At 38.9% G+C, this 17,148-nt stretch overlaps 1 protein-coding gene across 2 annotated transcripts in view; it reads right to left on the bottom strand.

Moving 5' to 3' along the window:
* GLS (glutaminase) overlaps positions 1-6,224 on the bottom strand; it is an 87,268-nt gene extending 81,044 nt beyond the window's left edge. For both annotated transcript variants that reach the window (XM_068966998.1, XM_068966999.1), the window contains exon 1: positions 5,827-6,224. In XM_068966998.1, the coding sequence (XP_068823099.1) occupies positions 5,827-6,224 (398 nt within the window). The remainder of the gene's footprint in view (positions 1-5,826) is intronic.
* Between the last annotated feature and the right edge of the window lie 10,924 nt (positions 6,225-17,148).

Raw genomic sequence — 17,148 nt, 5'->3', positions numbered from 1 at the left:
GAAAAAAGGATATCAGGATAGCAAACCAGGACAGCAGGGTAGAGATACACAAACTTAAAATGCTTTCTCTGATTAGAAGTTATCATAATGAGAAATCTTAAAAGTTAACTATATGGAGGCAGGAAAAACATGTGTTCTCACAAACCAACAACTGCTAACATCGTTTTGGCTTATTTCTACTATTTTTTCTAAGCATTTTTTAAAAGCTTAAGATGACTTGACATCAAATTGCATAGAAAATTTTGTATTATAACTTTTGACTTAACATTATATTTTCCTATATTCCTAAAAAGTATCTGTATTCACGTTAAATGACTGAATAATAAACTCTCATGTCGATGTGCCATAATTTACTTAACCATTCCACTTCTATGGAACACAAGTTTTTTCCCCACTTTTCTCTAAGCATGATACTGCGCCAAAAATATTAGCGAAAAATCTATCTACACCTCAGTTTTGTTAACCTGGACTCCTAAAAAGGTACAAATATGAAATTTTTCTAAAGTTTAAAAATCACCAAGGGACGTTCTCGGTTCTATGCACCTGTGTTTCACAACTAAAGTAATTTATACCAGAGTAGATTCTAGGATAAAATCATAGCAACAGCATCTCTATCTGAAAACTATTTACCTTACTTAGAGAAATCTACAGTTAGATATTTATTTATAAAAATAGTTACTTCATTTGGCTTTAAACATTCCTCTTAGTATCAAATGACTCAATGGTGAAATGGCACACGCAGGCAACTCCTTGGTTTATAAAGAATTTGAAGACTGAGGTGCTTAAAGAATGCAAATCCTACAGGCAGACTTTCGGTTTCTACAGTTGTAATTTTTCTGCACTTCAAAATCACAAGAAGGAAGTAGTGCCGTTTTTTTACTGATTTTTTCTTTAAACTTGAAGACACCCACATATATCTTCAACAAATTTCTCTTCAAGGTGACCCTGATCTTTTTCAGACTAAAATTGTGTCTACTTCCCACCACCACCACTTTTCCCTACATACAAATGTCTTCACCAAAAAAGACTAACTCCCTAAGTTAGTTGATTTTTAGGTAGGCAGACTTTATAAAAAATATAAAGCCTAGAAACAAGAAGCTAAACTCAAGTAGACTAAACTTCAGGAACTCCTTTAGTGAATGACATCTAAATATTATTAATTAAGAGCATGCAGTTTATTACAGACTATGTCCCGGTATTATCAACAGCTAAATAGATGCATGTGGTTTAAAATAAACATTAGGCCACAAAAAAATTTAACATGTATATTATGGTTGGGCATTCAAACAAAACTACAACTCACTGATAACTGTAATCTAGAAAAAAATATTTAGCAAATCACAAATAAAATGAAAGGTTCACTGCAAAGTCCCACACCCAAAATTAAATATATTTTCGTTATGAAGGAAGGTTTTTAAGTTTGTATTGTAAATTATTAGTAGCTCAGTCATGTCCAACTCTTGGTGTCCAACTCTTAGTCTGCCAGGCTCCTCTATCCATAGGATTTCCCAGGCAAGAACACTGGAGCGGGTTGCCCACCCTCCTCCAGGGGATCTTCCCGACCCAGGGACTGAATTAAATATATTTTTAATCTTGATTTCAATTTAAATGAATTATAAATATGTTCACTTTTACAAATTAAAAGCAAATGATTAAAGGATCATAACAGAATTTGTCCCCTATTTAAACAGAGGTTCTGTCTTTCTATTTAACAATATATTACCTGAATGGGATGCCAATATTGCTTCAACTTCATCATCAGTACTATTCTACATAGTAGACCTAATTCAACATTGCTGAAATGCTTAAGTACTTAACCTTACTTTGAAATTCAATTCGTACAAAATATGAGGTAATGATTCTTTCCCTGCTACCATTTATTAAGAATAAATATGAACTACAAAAACAAAATCATACTATTTGAAGCTAACTGAAATTATCTGTTTGCACTTTCACTTTTAATATATTTTTAATTATACAGTTGAGCAAACAGCATTACTGCGTCAAAGATGTGCAGCTTTTAACAGATTACTACCAAACTGCCCTCCAAGATAGTTGAATTTATACTTCCACCAGCAATGTAAAGAGTTCCTATTTCCCATACCCTTTCCATCACTTAGTTTAACATCTATCAATCTGATAGGGGGAAAATGATCTTGTTTTAATGGAGTACTTTTGATATTGTACCCTGTATGCATTACCTATTTTCTAAAGGGCATACACCTACTGACACTTTCCCAGAATCATCCTTCTCTTTTTCTAATTAAATAATATAATGCCCAAACAAAAAGTAACTTTAAAAAACTTTCCCTCTTCTCCACCCGCTAACCCTTCCCAGAGATCCTTCACTAAGAGAATATACACATCTACATTTTGCAGAAATGAAGTATGGCATTCTTGAGAGAGAAGACAGTATGATAAAAATGTTCATGTTGGGCAAGCATTGGCATAAAATAAAAGTTAATCAAAAATCTCAAATGCTACATAGCATTGTTTGATATAATGTGCATCCCAATCCACTACTGGTTTTCTGGAAGCAGTGGTATTTTGATTATAACTCTGTAATTAATCTTGAAACAACATGCAAAATAGGTTGAAATGAGACAAAAGAACAGATATATGGTGAAGATTTTAAATCTGAAGTCATCAAACTGTTGTTTGGTCGCTAAGTTGCATATGACTCTTTGTGACCCTATGGACTATAGCCTGCCAGGATCCTCTGCCCATGGGGTTTCCCAGGCAATACTGGAGTGGGTTGCCACTTTCTTCTCCAGGGCCTCTTCCCTACCCAGGGATCAAACCTGGGACTCCTACTTGGCAGGTGGATTCTTTACCACTGGGCCACCTGGGAAGCCAAAGCTTGGATGAAAAATGAACTATTACCTACACAAAGATTAGAGGATATGCTGCTGAGAAGGCAGACAAGTGGGGGAAAAGCAGAGGCCTTACAGCCTCAGGATTTATACCCAGTGAGCAAACCAGAAAAAAGCCACAGAAAAAGAGAACAATTTAAAAAGTCAAGAGTTGTGTCAAGCGGTTTCCAAAATGATGGAATACTACTAACAAAATTAAATAAGAGCACTGCAGGGAAAACTGAGCAGAGATCATTACATTTTCCTGTAACATACTTAGGACAGTAGTAAAATCTTAACCTTGATCAGTAACCTAAACCAGAATTGAAGTTGTTGACAGAGATAGCATAGCCTTGGATGACAATGGTTCAGAATTTGACTATGAAAAAAGATAACTCACATTCTACCTCCTTCCAGAATGTAACATTGCATGGATAATAAAATATAAGACCAAGGAAAGGAGGAAAAGCAAATATCCCAGCCATGTGAACTAATAAAATTACTATGGTTAAGAATTAAATTCACTCTGAGCTTACTGGTAAGCAAGGCAAAAGGGTAAACAGATAATATCACACAGTTTCACATAAATTTTTTCCAGAAACCAAACAAAAAATTTTCATTTGGCCTGAAATTCAAAGGCTAATGTCCTTGTAAGGTTTTACAATAAATGATGTAATTTTTAAAATGAAGAATTATACATAACAAATGTTAAACTCCTTTTATTTTTCACATGGGTATTTCTTTTAATAATCCTCTACAGAAACTGGCAGAATCCTGAGTGAGTGCTGGCATCCCAGGTGACTTGCTGACTGAGGGATGATCTATACTTTGGAAGCTGAATGTAAGAAAGGAAGCATCAACTGAAACCTTACCTCACAGAATAAGAGAAATGTTTACCTCATAAAGGCAAAATGGATGAAGTCAAGGGAAGGAAACTACATTTTGAAACCAGATCAGTCAAGAAATAGAATCTTTAAACTGATTAAAATTTTTTTCACAATCATTGAAACCAGTAATCTTCACTTTATCTGTAAATAGGAGATAGCTGGGGTTCACTCTTGAAATCCTTGATTGAAAGCTCTCAGGTTTATCATATACTTGGACTGCTACTAAACTTATCTAGCTATTACTCCAAACTTTGGTGTCAAAAACAGACTCTTTTGAACTATACAGTAAACAAGGTTATCTTATTGGCTATTCAAACTCCCAGGACATCTGAGCAAATATTCTTGAAGGAGTCCCTCAGTAGACTGGTTTTCTTTGGGGGCTAGGAGGAACAGGAAGGGACATTTTTATGTAGAATTGTCAATAAGCATTAGACAAAGTAAGTGTTCCAAAATTACTGCTAAGAAATGATTTATTTCAAAGGCAATGGCGGTACAAGCTTCTAGAAAACATGTAAATCACAAAAGCTCAATTTTCTCAAAAAAGGGGAAAAAAAGAGGGACACTAGAGCCATTGAAGAGACAGGATGGAAGACATTTTCTCGAGAAAGCCGTTCCCATCGAACAACCCACATTCTTCTTTCAATTCTGTAACTCTGGACATCTGTACTTACACTAGTTACATGCCTGGTAATTTAGAAAAGTAAAGTGAGTACCAAATAAACACAATTCTAGTCTCCAAAAAACGTTAAAGATGCAGAGATATGACAAAAGTCTAGCTTTTCAGAACGTGTCCACATTTGGGTCATCCAACTGAGGATGTTCAATGACTTGCCCATAATCATAAGGGCGCAAAATCCTTATCACAGAATATCACAAATGTGGCCCATCACCAAGCGATTTTTTTTAAAGTAACATTTTTCAGTCTGGGAAAACAATTTTAGCTCGAATGTTTTAGGATGGTGCCCATTTCAATTACAGGAAACATTAAGCCAGGTCTGAGATTTAAAGCATAAGAATGGCACTTTCAGTTTGACTTAAGATAGCAATATAAGAACAGGAGCAAAAAACAAATCACATAGGGTCAGCACAAAGTCAGAAAAACAGTAAGATAAAAAGAAAACAGGTAAATATTTACCTACAGTGGGAAAAAAGCTCTGTGTTCATTTATATTAACGCAAGACAAAATATCCAGGAAACTGCCTCACGTACTGCGTAGAAAAAAACCCCAATTTTGTTTAAAGATTAAAGTGCTGTGCACAATAGGTGAGTTATCACCCTATCACAATTCATTTAAACCACAAAAGCTACTTAATTCGTTTTCAGAGTTAGCATTTTACCAGTCACATTCAATCCTGGCTATTTTCACATGTATTTTCAAAAACTCGCCCATCTCATGTAAGATGTCAAGACGGGCCAAAGCTGGTTGGCCCCCCGTGCAAACAGGTGGTCTGTACTGCGTGCCCCGTCTTCTAGGCCACATGACCCTTTTCCTCCTAATCTCATTGCGGAAACGTTATTTCCGGTGCCCCAGATGGCTCTACACAAGCCTTAAGAAGCCACTTTAGAAATGTTAATATTCTGCTACACTAGGCTTCTCAAGAGATGGTGGCAGAGATCGAAGGAGGGATACGCAGAGAGGAAACTCGAGCCCAGAGAAGTAAGGAGTCAGAAAGGCACAGGCTTTGCCCATCGCCAGACTCCTAAATGTCACTTGGTGATGTTCGTGTGGCATCACCGCCAAGGGTTGGGCGGGCGGCCAGGCACTGCAGCCCGGAGCCGGGGCGCTGAGCACGCGCGGCGTGGGACAGACACGCAGCCACAGCTCCAGCACGGGGGTCAGGGGAGGGGGGCACCAGAGGGGTCCTCCGGACCCTTGGCAGCTCCACCCGGCGGCTGGGAAGGGAAGTAAGGGCCCAGCGAGGGGCGCGGGCGGGGCCGGGCCTAATCACATGGCGCAGAAGGCGCAGGCCGCCCGGCATCTCTTTCTCTTTCTCGAACCTCCGCTCCCATCCCGCCCCACCGGAGGCCCCTCCCGGGCCCGGGACCCAGGTGGGACGAAGCCTTCTGCGCCTCGAGTAGACACTCACTTTTCGCCTGAAGGCACCAGCTCCTTGCCCTCGTTGTTGGAGAATGCGTCCGTCTCCCCCGGGCCGTTCTTGGGGCCGGGCGCCTGCGGGACTGCGGGCGGCGACGCCCCAGGCTGCGGCGGCGGCTGCTGCTGCTGCTGAGTGCCCCCCTTGCCCAGCTCCTGTAGGATCTCCGAGGGCGAGCTGGACAGGCCCCTCGCGAGGGGCCCCGCCGACCGGCCGCCCCCGCCCCACCACGGGTAGAGCCGCGCGGCGGCCACCTGGCCCGTTCGTCCCCCGCCCAGAGGTCGCCGGCACAGGGTGACGAGGGGCTGCGCCCGCATCAGAACCGCGCAGCCGGCAGCGGGCGGGCGCAAGAACAGGTCCCGCAGCATCGCCGAGCCTCGGAGTCGCATCATACCGCCGGGTCCGTCAGCGTCCGCTCAACAGGGGAGGATGCTCCGGACGTGGGCGGCCGCTCTTTTCCGAGAATGCGGGCTCCGGTGCGACGGCCAGAGGGCAAAGAGGACAGGGGCAGAGACGTGGGTGTGGTTCCGGCTCCCACAGCCGCCGCCGCCGCCGCCGCCGCCGCCGCTGCTGCTCCTCAGAATGCCCGCTACCGCTGCTTCTCAGACTGCCCGCTACCGCTTCTCCTTCCACCGCGTAGGGCTCCGCACTGAGGCTGAGGCGCAGGGGCGGGCCCGAGACATTCCGCGCGCACCCTCCAGGAGGCGGGAGGACGCCGACGGCCTGCCCCCTCCGCCAGCTCCGATTGGCTCAGATCCTCGACCTCGCTTATGATTGGTGACTGATGCAGTCAAATTTCTCTCGGCGCCTGGTGCGCGGAGTGTCAGGCGGCTGATGGGCGGCAGGGGTGGGTGGGGGTGGTTCGGAGGGGGAGGGGCGGGGCGTGGAATCAAGCTGACATATGAGGCTGGAGAGGCAGTCAGGTCTCCAGAGTAGCCCCTTCTCTCTGGCCTGGTCAGGACCGAGGCTGCCACAGATAGAAACTGGGGGCCAGTGGTCTCGTCCTTTTCAAAACGGATAGGCTCCTGGACTCTGGGACCTCAAACTGTTTGGGCAACTGATGGGTAAGAGCCCCTGCAGCCCAGGGGCCGGCCATCAGTGGGCTTGGTCGTGGCTGGAGGCTGGCCTGGCCATCGAAGCTCGGCTGTCCAAGTTTGCCGCTGGCCCCCGGCTATCCGGTAAGGGCGTGTGGCGACGCCTCTGAGGGCCGCGGACCCGCGAGGGCAGCCCCAGACGAGCTTGTCCTTCTCCCAAATGTTACATTTACTTGAAACTTTCCATGGTTGGCGACTGCCCAGATGTGAAGTGTTTTGGAAAAAATGAGCAAAATCCTTTCAGCTATGCGGCTTAGCCATTTGGAGGATTGGAGTTCGGGGGAGGGCAAAGAGAAGGGGAAAATCCAAAACGTGACAGCTTTCCTTTTAGAAAAATTGCTTTTAAAAATGTGCAGTGACATCTCAAAAATACTTTTGAACAACAATGATTCCCCTAATACTAGTTTGCTTCAGAGCAAAATTGTAGATGCTTCTCTATTTTAAAGCTGCCTCATCGTTGTAAAATAGAAGCATCCAGATCCTGTTCTCTAAATCGTTTTCAGCCTAGTATAATTTTATCCATTTTTACTTTGGGACCTGTAGGAAAAGAGCTGTGGATCTGATAATCTCTGACTTTTTCTCTGAGCCTATGTAGCCTATATACAGTCCACTTTCAGCTCCCCCTGCCCCCAAATTCTTTAGGCGATACCCTGAAACAATTAGTTTTAAATGCATAGATTCACAAAGGTTAATATGGCTCCCCTGGTGGCTCAATCCGTAAAGAATCTGCCTGCAATGCAGGATGACGGTGTTCGATCCCTGGGTCCAGAAGATCCTCTAAAGCAGGAAATGGCAACCTACTCCAGTATTCTTGCCTGGAAAGAAGAGCCTGGCATGTTATATAGTCCATGGGGTCATAAGAGTGGGAGATGACTTAGTGACTAAACCACCACCACAAAGTTTAACGGAATAATGTTGTATATCAGGGGCATGCATCATTAACGGATCATCAGATTTAGTAATGTAATGAATCTTAAAATATTGCACTAGATTAGTAATTAAGCAATGTGGCTGAACCTACCAGTATGTGACCTCTGGCATGTCACAGTCTTGTGTTTAAGTTTTTTTTATCTCTCTTTAACCAGAAGAATATGGAGTAAGCTATTATTATATGTATACTTTTTTTTCCCTCAAGTTAAGACAATTGCAAATCATTTAGATGGTTTTTATTACTACTTAGTGTTACCTGTCACTAAATTTGATGAGTCAAAGTAAATATATTTAGGAAAAGGGAAATTAGGTTTGGAGGAAAAGTAGCAAATACTACATCTCCCTAATATTTCCAGTCTGACTTATCAATGTCATAAACCTGGATACTGTCCTATCTGTCAGATATAACTAGTTATCAGTTTTGACTGCCTCCCTTCTCAGAATGACATCCAAGCTATTGACAAATTCAGTTATTATTTTCCTCCTGGTTTTTCTTAGTTTCTCTATTTTTCCTATGAAAATTCTTTCCAGTGTTTAAAGGTTTATATATTTTATAGTATACTTAACACATGTAGAAAGTAAACCAAGTAAGAGATTATTTTCTGGAGTTTCTACTTTCAAGGATGAGCTGGTGAGAGTGGACAGATGTTACTCCTAATACTTAGAACAGCTTCAAGTCCACTGAAATATAACCCCTTGTTTGGAAAGACCAATACAAAGTTAGACAGCAAATTGAATTAAAATGTGACTCATTAATACTTTTGATTATTTTCTTCATCTTATATAATTTTTAAAATCTTTAATGATTTCTTGGAACTATGAGTTAATTACCATTTCTATTAGGTTAATTATTCGACTATTAAGTCATATAACATATATAGTTATCCCTGTACGAGCATTTTATACACATACAATAGCCTACCAAAATATCTACCAACAAAATGACTCTTTAGTTTAGCATGTGTTTGGGTTGTCAGACTACTCCTAGACATCCTCTTGGCTACTAGACAGGTGCAGTTATCCTACCATGGGGTGTGGTCTCATAGCCATTGAGAAGATAGTCAACCATAGAAAGGAAAAATTGGAATTTTTGCACTTTGTGTTTGTTCTAACTAGAACAGTTCCTGAACTTCTGTACTCTTTTGAAGATTAGAAAAGGCTAATGTTTCACGATGAAAATATATATATAAGTTCCACATCTTGCCCTTCACAAAAACTAAAAGGTATTATTTGTTGACCTAGAGCTAGATAGAAAATAGTTTTCCTTTGACTAACACCTTAAAAGAGTTGCCTAAGTTTTTTTGATTTGTTGGTTTGTTTGAAATTCTTCTATTTAGAAAATGGAGTAAGGCTCAGGAAGCCTCTAAACAAGCTTCTGCTGCTACTTCCCTTTCTTCTCTTGGTTTCCTGCTTTAACTGGCCAACTTCCTAGCCTCACTGATGAACCTTGCCAAACATAACTTATTTTTCCAAAGCTGAACTTAGATCTTTATTGAAGTATTATAAATCTTTCATCTATATAATACAGGTAGCACTGGTATCTTATAGGGTTGTTGTGAGTGTTAAATGAATCAATACATGTATGGCACTTAGAACAATGTTAGTTGAATTCTGTTTTAGCTATAATTATTATTATTTTCCCATGAGTGAATAAATTTTATTATACAGTATGATTAGTTGTCACATCTATTACTGTAAATACAAATAGGCAATTGTTTTAAACCATGTAATCATAAAATACCATTTAAGAAGAAGTTTTGTTGTTGTTATTCAGTCACTAAGTCATCTCTGACTTTTTGCAATCCCATGGACTGCAGCATGTGGCTCCTCTGTCCTTCACTATATCCCTGAGTTTGCTCAGATTCGTGTCCACTTAGTCAGTGGTACTATCTAACCATCTCATCCTCTGCTGCCCTCTTCTCCTTTTGCCATCAGTCTTTCCCAGCATCAGGGTCTTTTCCAGTGATTCAGCTTTTTTCATCATGTAGCCAAAGTATTGGAGTTTCAGCTTGAACATCAGTCCTTCTAATGAATTTTCAGGGTTGATTTTCTTTAGATTGATTGGTTTGATTTCCTTGCAGTCCCAGGGACTCTCAAGAGTCTTCTGCAGCACCACAGTTCGAAGGCATCAGTTCTTCAGTGTTTAGCTTTCTTGATGGCCCAACTCTTTCTTTGCAGCTGAAGTTGGAGAAGTTGTACATAGTCAGCAAAAACAAGATGTGGAGCTGACTGTAGGGCAGATCATGAGCTCTTTATTGCAAAAGAAGACGCTAACGTCCCAAAATAAAATAATTTTTTTCATTTTTAGAAAACAAAGCAATAATTTGCAAAGTATCTTAAAATAGACTACTACAAAGACAGCTTAAGCAAAGCTAGGCTCAGTGCCTGGGGTACCACCTATTTACAAATAACTTTTAGAAAAGAAATAGTACTAAATGAAGAATTGCTAGACCAAAAAGCAAAACAAAACTAAACCGGCCTGAATGTACATGTCACATACAATTAAACCTAAAAATCTATCATTTGCCATCTATGTAAATTAAAATGAATATCTGTTCTTTGCAGTATCACACAAAAATGGCAAGAAAAATTTTAATCAGATTTGAAGAGATTGTTTGAATGGTCTCATTTAAAATACTAACCATATGGAAATCTTTTTGAGAGTCCCCTGATGGCTGGGATAGGAGTTGGGGTGGTAATCAGTTATTTTTCTTCATTTAGAGTGATATGGTAAAGATTTCAGTTAGTTTGGTTTATAAATTATTTAGACTTAGGTCACAATTATATGCCTGGAGCCTCGAGATGTTTACTGATTTTTCAAGCGATTTTCTTGGTTTTTTTTTTTTTTTTGTAGATTCATAGAAAATATTAAATTAGACTAAATCCCATCCTAGATATCAGCAAGTTGTATATTAGCAAAACCTTAAAAAGTTTGATTTTATAGATGGCCAAAAAGTCAGTCAAAAGGATACCTACTTGAGTCTGAAAACCTCTGTGGTAGGTTGTATTACTGTTCCCAAGTATTTTTGTCTCTCCCAATAGGAAGTCTTTACTTCCTCACCTTGTTGAATGGGAGGCTTGGCCTTATGCCTTGATTTGTTCAATGAAATGTGAAAGGAAGTGATGTAGGCCACTGCTAAGCAGAAACTTTAGGAGTCATCACATGTTTCTGTCATCTCTCTTTTCCTTTTGGTATATGAAGAGCATGTCCGAAGAGTGGATGAGTCCTTAATCTGGGTCCCAGATTGATGGAACAAACCTGAAGATGACTGTGACTAACAAAGACTACAAAGAGAAATAAACGGTACTGTAAGTAATTTCAACTTGGGGGTTATTGTCATAGAATGACTTAGGTTGACCTGTACATTATCCAGGTTGAATGAAAACTTGGCAGCCATGAGACTAATATTAATTACAGAGAGTACTGGAGAACTCTGGAAACTGGCAGTCGATCTCTAGCACAGTTGAAACAGTACCACTGAGAGAACAGTCACAATAGGCATTCTTTTTCAGAGACAATTAAAACTAAAGTTTAGGCAGGAGATATTCGATATTTATAAGTTTATATTTGGACACTTTGGGGAAAATAAGCTTGAGGAATGAGCTCCATACCAATTATGCTATGTTGGATTTATGCTCTGAAATCTAATGTTGATTCAACATCTGAAAGTTGTCACATTTTCTAAGCTCTGAAAAAGAAAAATGAACCCAGACTGTGTCAATCTGCTCTTCAAATGGTAAGATCATATTACCAGTTTGGAAAACAATTATTAAACTCTGCTGAAATAATTATTTATGGAGCTAAATGCAAAATTCAAAAACTTGGGAGAAAAGCATCAGAGTCCACAGCAAGGTATTTTGATGTTCTGGGTAAAGAGAAATCAATATTCATTCTCTGTATAGAGCAGGTTCCTTCAAATTTACTTTTCAAGCATCTGACCTTTACAGTTGGCATGTGAGTCCCTCTGTCTGATTATAAGTCACAAGAGGGAACTCAACAAAAGAAAGGTTGGCTTCTGATAGCACTGCTTCTCATAGTGACAATACCATGAGGCAGAGTTTCAATAGGCACCCCAGAGAGTACGACAGTGTGATGTATATATATAAAAAAAAATCTCTGTAGAAACAATCTAAATGTTTTATCAGTAGAAGAATGGCTTAAAATAATTATCATATTTCTACATTTTACATGTGGCAAACTATATTGTCTAAACTTAATGGCCCCAGTATATGTTTAAAGTGGATAAGCCTCAAAAACAGATCACAGATGGATATGATTATAAAACTGTAAAACATGCAAAACAATATATTATTTACAGATGTATACATATGTGATTTTTAAAGTTTCAAATGAGCATAGGGATGATAAACATCAAATTCAGTTCAGGGGTTATTATCTCTGTGTATATATCATAAGGAATGGGATTGAAGAAATGTACAAAGAGCTTCAGCTGTATCTGCAATGACTGAATTTTTAAAAAATAATTTTTAAAATCTGAAGCAACTATGGTACTTGGGTAGTTGATATACAAGTATTTGTTATATTCTCTTTCTTTTTCTCTGTGGTTGAAATATTTCACAGTTAAAGAAATGGCACTTTGTTGTAATGTTGAAAGCCAATATTTTTCTCTAAAAATATTGTGTAGAAAATATTCTAAACTAATATTAAATTTTTAATGTTTCCTTTTAAACCCTTTTAAATTTTGCCTAACCAATGCTGAGTGATACAACTAGTAAAAAAAAAAAAAAAGTGTGTGTGTATGCACACACATGCACATGCTGCACTGTGTCCAACTCTTTGCAACCCCATGGACTATATATAGACTACCAGGCTCCTCTGTCCTTGGAATTTTCCAGGCAAGAATACTGTAGTGGGTTGGTCATTTCCTTCTCCAGGGGACCTTTCCAACCCAGGGATTGAACCCATGTCTCTTGTGTCTTCTGCATTGGCAGGTGGTTTCTTTAGCTGAGCCACTGGGCGAGCCCAGTAAAACAACATAGCTACCTTGTAAATATATTTCACATATGTATCCAACAAAAAAGGCTTTACAAAAGGTATAAATGACTAACATTTAACTGAAAAACTGATAGAAAAAATTATTTGGTGTTTGACTGTATCAAAGATAAATATGAAGGTAGTTCTGTAATACAATATGAATAAAAACATATTTTTTTTCTTTTGAAATTAAAGAAGTTCTTTATCTTTGTAACATTCCTGTTGGGGACAGATATTAATTGTTAAATTTTATGACTACAGAAATTATAAGTTAATAAGATGACACCTCTAGCAAGATGAGGCCCTTGCCCTCATTTCTTTTGAACCGTTGAACAAGTAACTACATGAGACCTGTTCCCTGGAGCAAAAACATCACATGACTTAAAAATCTTTAAGAGTAATTTCCCCAATCAGAGGCTCAGTAGGTAACTTGAATAAAACAGACCAGGCTATATTAGGGAATGATTTAGCCCAGTAAGTTGGAATTGAAATGCTCTGTATACAGGGGCAGTAGCTAATCCACCTGAGCCAATTTTAGCTAAGTGAAATGCAGGCACATTTACATAAACCTTCGGATTGTTAGAAATAAGATTTTTTTAATGTAGGTCTCTCAGTATTCTTTTTTTAATATAAATTTATTTATTTTAATTGGAGGTTAATTACTTTACAAAATTGTATTGGTTTTGCCATACATCAACATGAATATGCTACAGGCATACACGTGTTCCACATCCTGAGCCCCTCTCCCTCCTCCCTCCCCATACCATCCGTCTGGGTCGTCCCAGTGCACCAGCTCCAAGCATCCAGTATCATGCATTGAACCTGGACTGGCGATTCATTTCAATATGATATTATACATGTTTCAATGCCATTCTACCAAATCATCCCACCCTCTCCCTCCGCCACAGAGTCCAAAAGACTGTTCTATACATCTGTGTCTCTCTTGCTGTCTCGCATACAGGGTTATTGTTACCATCTTTCTAAATTCCATATATATGCATTAGTATACTGTATTGGTGTTTTTCTTTGTGGCTTACTTCACTCTATATAATAGGCTCCAGTTTCATCCACCTCATTGGACCTGATTCAAATGTATTCTTTTTAATGGCTGAGTAATACTCCATTGTGTATTGGTACCACAGCTTTCTTATCCATTCATCTGCTGATGGACATCTAGGTTGCTTCCATGTCCTGGCTATTATAAACAGTGCTGCAATGAACATTGGGGTACACGTGTCTCTTTCAATTCTGGTTTCCTTGGTGTGTATGCCCAGCAGTGGGATTGCTAGGTCAGAAGGCAGTTCTATTTCCAGTTTTTTAAGGAATCTCCACACTGTTCTCCATACTGGCTGTACTAGTTTGCATTCCCACCAACAGTGTGAGGGTTCCCTTTTCTCCACACCCTCTCCAGCATTTATTGCTTGTAGACTTTTGTTTTTATTTATTTATTTATTTATTTTTTTAATTTAAAAATCTTTAATTCTTACATGTGTTCCCAAACATGAACCCCCCTCCCACCTCCCTCCCCATAACATCTCAATGGGTCATCCCCATGCACCAACCCCAAGCATGCTGCATCCTGCGTCAGACATGGACTGGCGATTCAATTCTTACATGATAGTATACATGATGGAATGCCATTCTCCAAAATCATCCCACCCTCTCCCTCTCCCTCTGAGTCCAAAAGTCCGTTATATACAGCTGTGTCTTTTTTCCTGTCTTGCATACAGGGTCGTCATTGCCATCTTTCTAGATTCCATATATATGTGTTAGTATACTGTATTGGTGTTTTTCTTTCTGGCTTAATTCACTCTGTATAATCGGCTCCAGTTTCATCCATCTCATCAGAACTGATTCAAATGAATTCTTTTTAATGGCTGAGTAATACTCCATTGTGTATATGTACCACAGCTTTCTTGTAGACTTTTGGATCTCAGCCATTCTGACTAGCGTGAAATGGTACCTCATTGTGGTTTGAATTTGCATTTATCTGATAATGAGTGATGTTGAGCATCTTTTCATGTATTTGTTAGCCATCTGTATGTCTTCTTCGGAAAAATGTCTATTTAGTTCTTTGGCCCACTTTTTGATTGGGTCGTTTATTTTTCTGGAGTTGAGCTGCATAAGTTGCTTGTATATTTTTGAGATTAGTTGTTTGTCAGTTGCTTCATTTGCTATTATATTCTCCCATTGCAAAGGCTGTCTTTTCATCTTGCTTATATTTTCCTTTGTTGTGCAGAAGCTTTTAAGTTTAATTAGGTCCCATTTGTTTATTTTTGCTTTTATTTCCAGTATTCTGGGAGGTGGGTCACAGAGGATCCTGCTGTGATTTATGTCGGAGAGTGTTTTGCCTATGTTCTCCTCTAAGAGTTTTGTAGTTTCTGGTCTTACATTTAGATCTTTAATCCATTTTGAGTTTATTTTTATATATGGTATTAGAAAGTGTTCTAGTTTCATTCTTTTACAAGTGGTTGTCTAGTTTTCCCAGCACCACTTGTTAAAGAGATTGTCTTTAATCCATTGTATATTCTTGCCTCCTTTGTCAAAGATAAGGTGTCCATATGTGTGTGGATTTATCTCTGGGCTTTCTATTTTGTTCCATTGATCTATATTTCTGTCTTTGTGCCAGTACCATACTGTCTTGATGGCTGTGGCTTTGTGGTAGAGCCTGAAGTCAGGCAGGTTGATTCCTCCAGTTCCATTCTTCTTTCTCAAGATTGCTTTGGCTATTCGAGGTTTTTTTTTTTTTTTTTGTATTTCCATACAAATTGTGAAATTATTAAATTCTAGTTCTCTGAAAAATACCATCGGTAGCTCGGTAAGGATTGAATCTATAGATTGCTTTGGGTAGTATACTCATTTTCACTATATTGATTCTTCTCATGAACATGGTATATTTCTCCATCTATTAGTGTCCTCTTTGATTTCTTTCACCAGTGTTTTATAGTTTTCTATATATAGGTCTTTAGTTTCTTTAGGTAGATATATTCCTAAGTATTTTATTCTTTTCATAGCAATGGTGAATGGAATTGTTTCCTTAATTTCTCTATTTTCTCATTATTAGTGTATAGGAATGCAAGAGATTTCTGTGTATTGATTTTATATCCTGCAACTTTATTGTATTTATTGATTAGCTCCAGTAATTTTCTGGTGGAGTCTTTAGGGTTTTCTATGTAGAGGATCATGTCATCTCCAAGCAGTGAGTTTTACTTCTTTTCCAATTTGGATTCCTTTTATTTCTTTTTCTGCTCTGATTGCTGTGGCCAAAACTTCCAAAACTATGTCGAATAGTAATGGTGAAAGTGGGCACCCTTGTCTTGTTCCTGACTTTAGGGGAAATGCTTTCAATTTTTCACCATTGAGGATAATGTTTGCTGTGGGTTTGTCATATATAGCTTTTATTATGTTGAGGAATGTTTCTTCTATTCCTGCTTTCTGGAGAGTTTTTATCATAAATGGATGTTGAATTTTGTTAGAGGCTTTCTCTGCATCTATTTAGATTATCATATGGCTTTTATTTTTCAATTTGTTAATGGGGTGTATCACATTGATTGATTTGCAAATGCTGAAGAATTCTTGGCATCCCTGGGATAAAGCCCACTTGGTCATGGTGTATGATCTTTTTAATGTGTTGTTGGATTCTGATTGCTAGAATTTTGTTAAGGATTTCTGCATCTATGTTCATCAGTGATATTGGCCTGTAGTTTTCTTTTTTTGTGGCATCTTTGTTTGGTTTTGGTATTAGGGTGATGGTGGCCTCAGAGAATGAGTCTGGAAGTTTACCTTCCTCTGCAATTTTCTGGAAGAGTTTGAGTAGGATAGGTGTTAGCTCTTCTCGAAATTTTTGGTAGAATTCAGCTGTGAAGCCGTCTGGACCTGGGCTTTTGTTTGCTGGAAGATTTCTGATTAGAGTTTCAATTTCTGTGCTTGTGATGGGTCTGTGAAGATTTTCTATTTTTTTCTGGTTCAGTTTTGGAAAGTTGTACGTTTCTAAGAATTTGTCCATTTCTTCCACGTTGTCCTTTTTATTGGCATATAATTGCTGATAGTAGTCTCTTATGATCCTTTGTATTTCTGTGTTGTCTGTTGTGATCTCTCCATTTTCGTTTCTAATTTTATTGATTTGATTTTTCTCCCTTTGTTTCTTGATGAGTCTGGCTAGTGGTTTGTCAATTTTATTTATCTTTTCAAAGAACCAGCTGTTGGCTTTGTTGATTTTTGCTATAGTCTCTTTTGTTTCTTTTGCATTTATTTTTGCCCTAATTGTTAAGATTTCTTTCCTTCTACTAACCCTGG

This window comes from Capricornis sumatraensis, chromosome 3, assembly GCF_032405125.1.
Source record: "Capricornis sumatraensis isolate serow.1 chromosome 3, serow.2, whole genome shotgun sequence".
Taxonomy (NCBI): Eukaryota; Metazoa; Chordata; class Mammalia; order Artiodactyla; family Bovidae; genus Capricornis; species Capricornis sumatraensis.
This window is presented reverse-complemented; position numbering and strand designations above follow the sequence as displayed.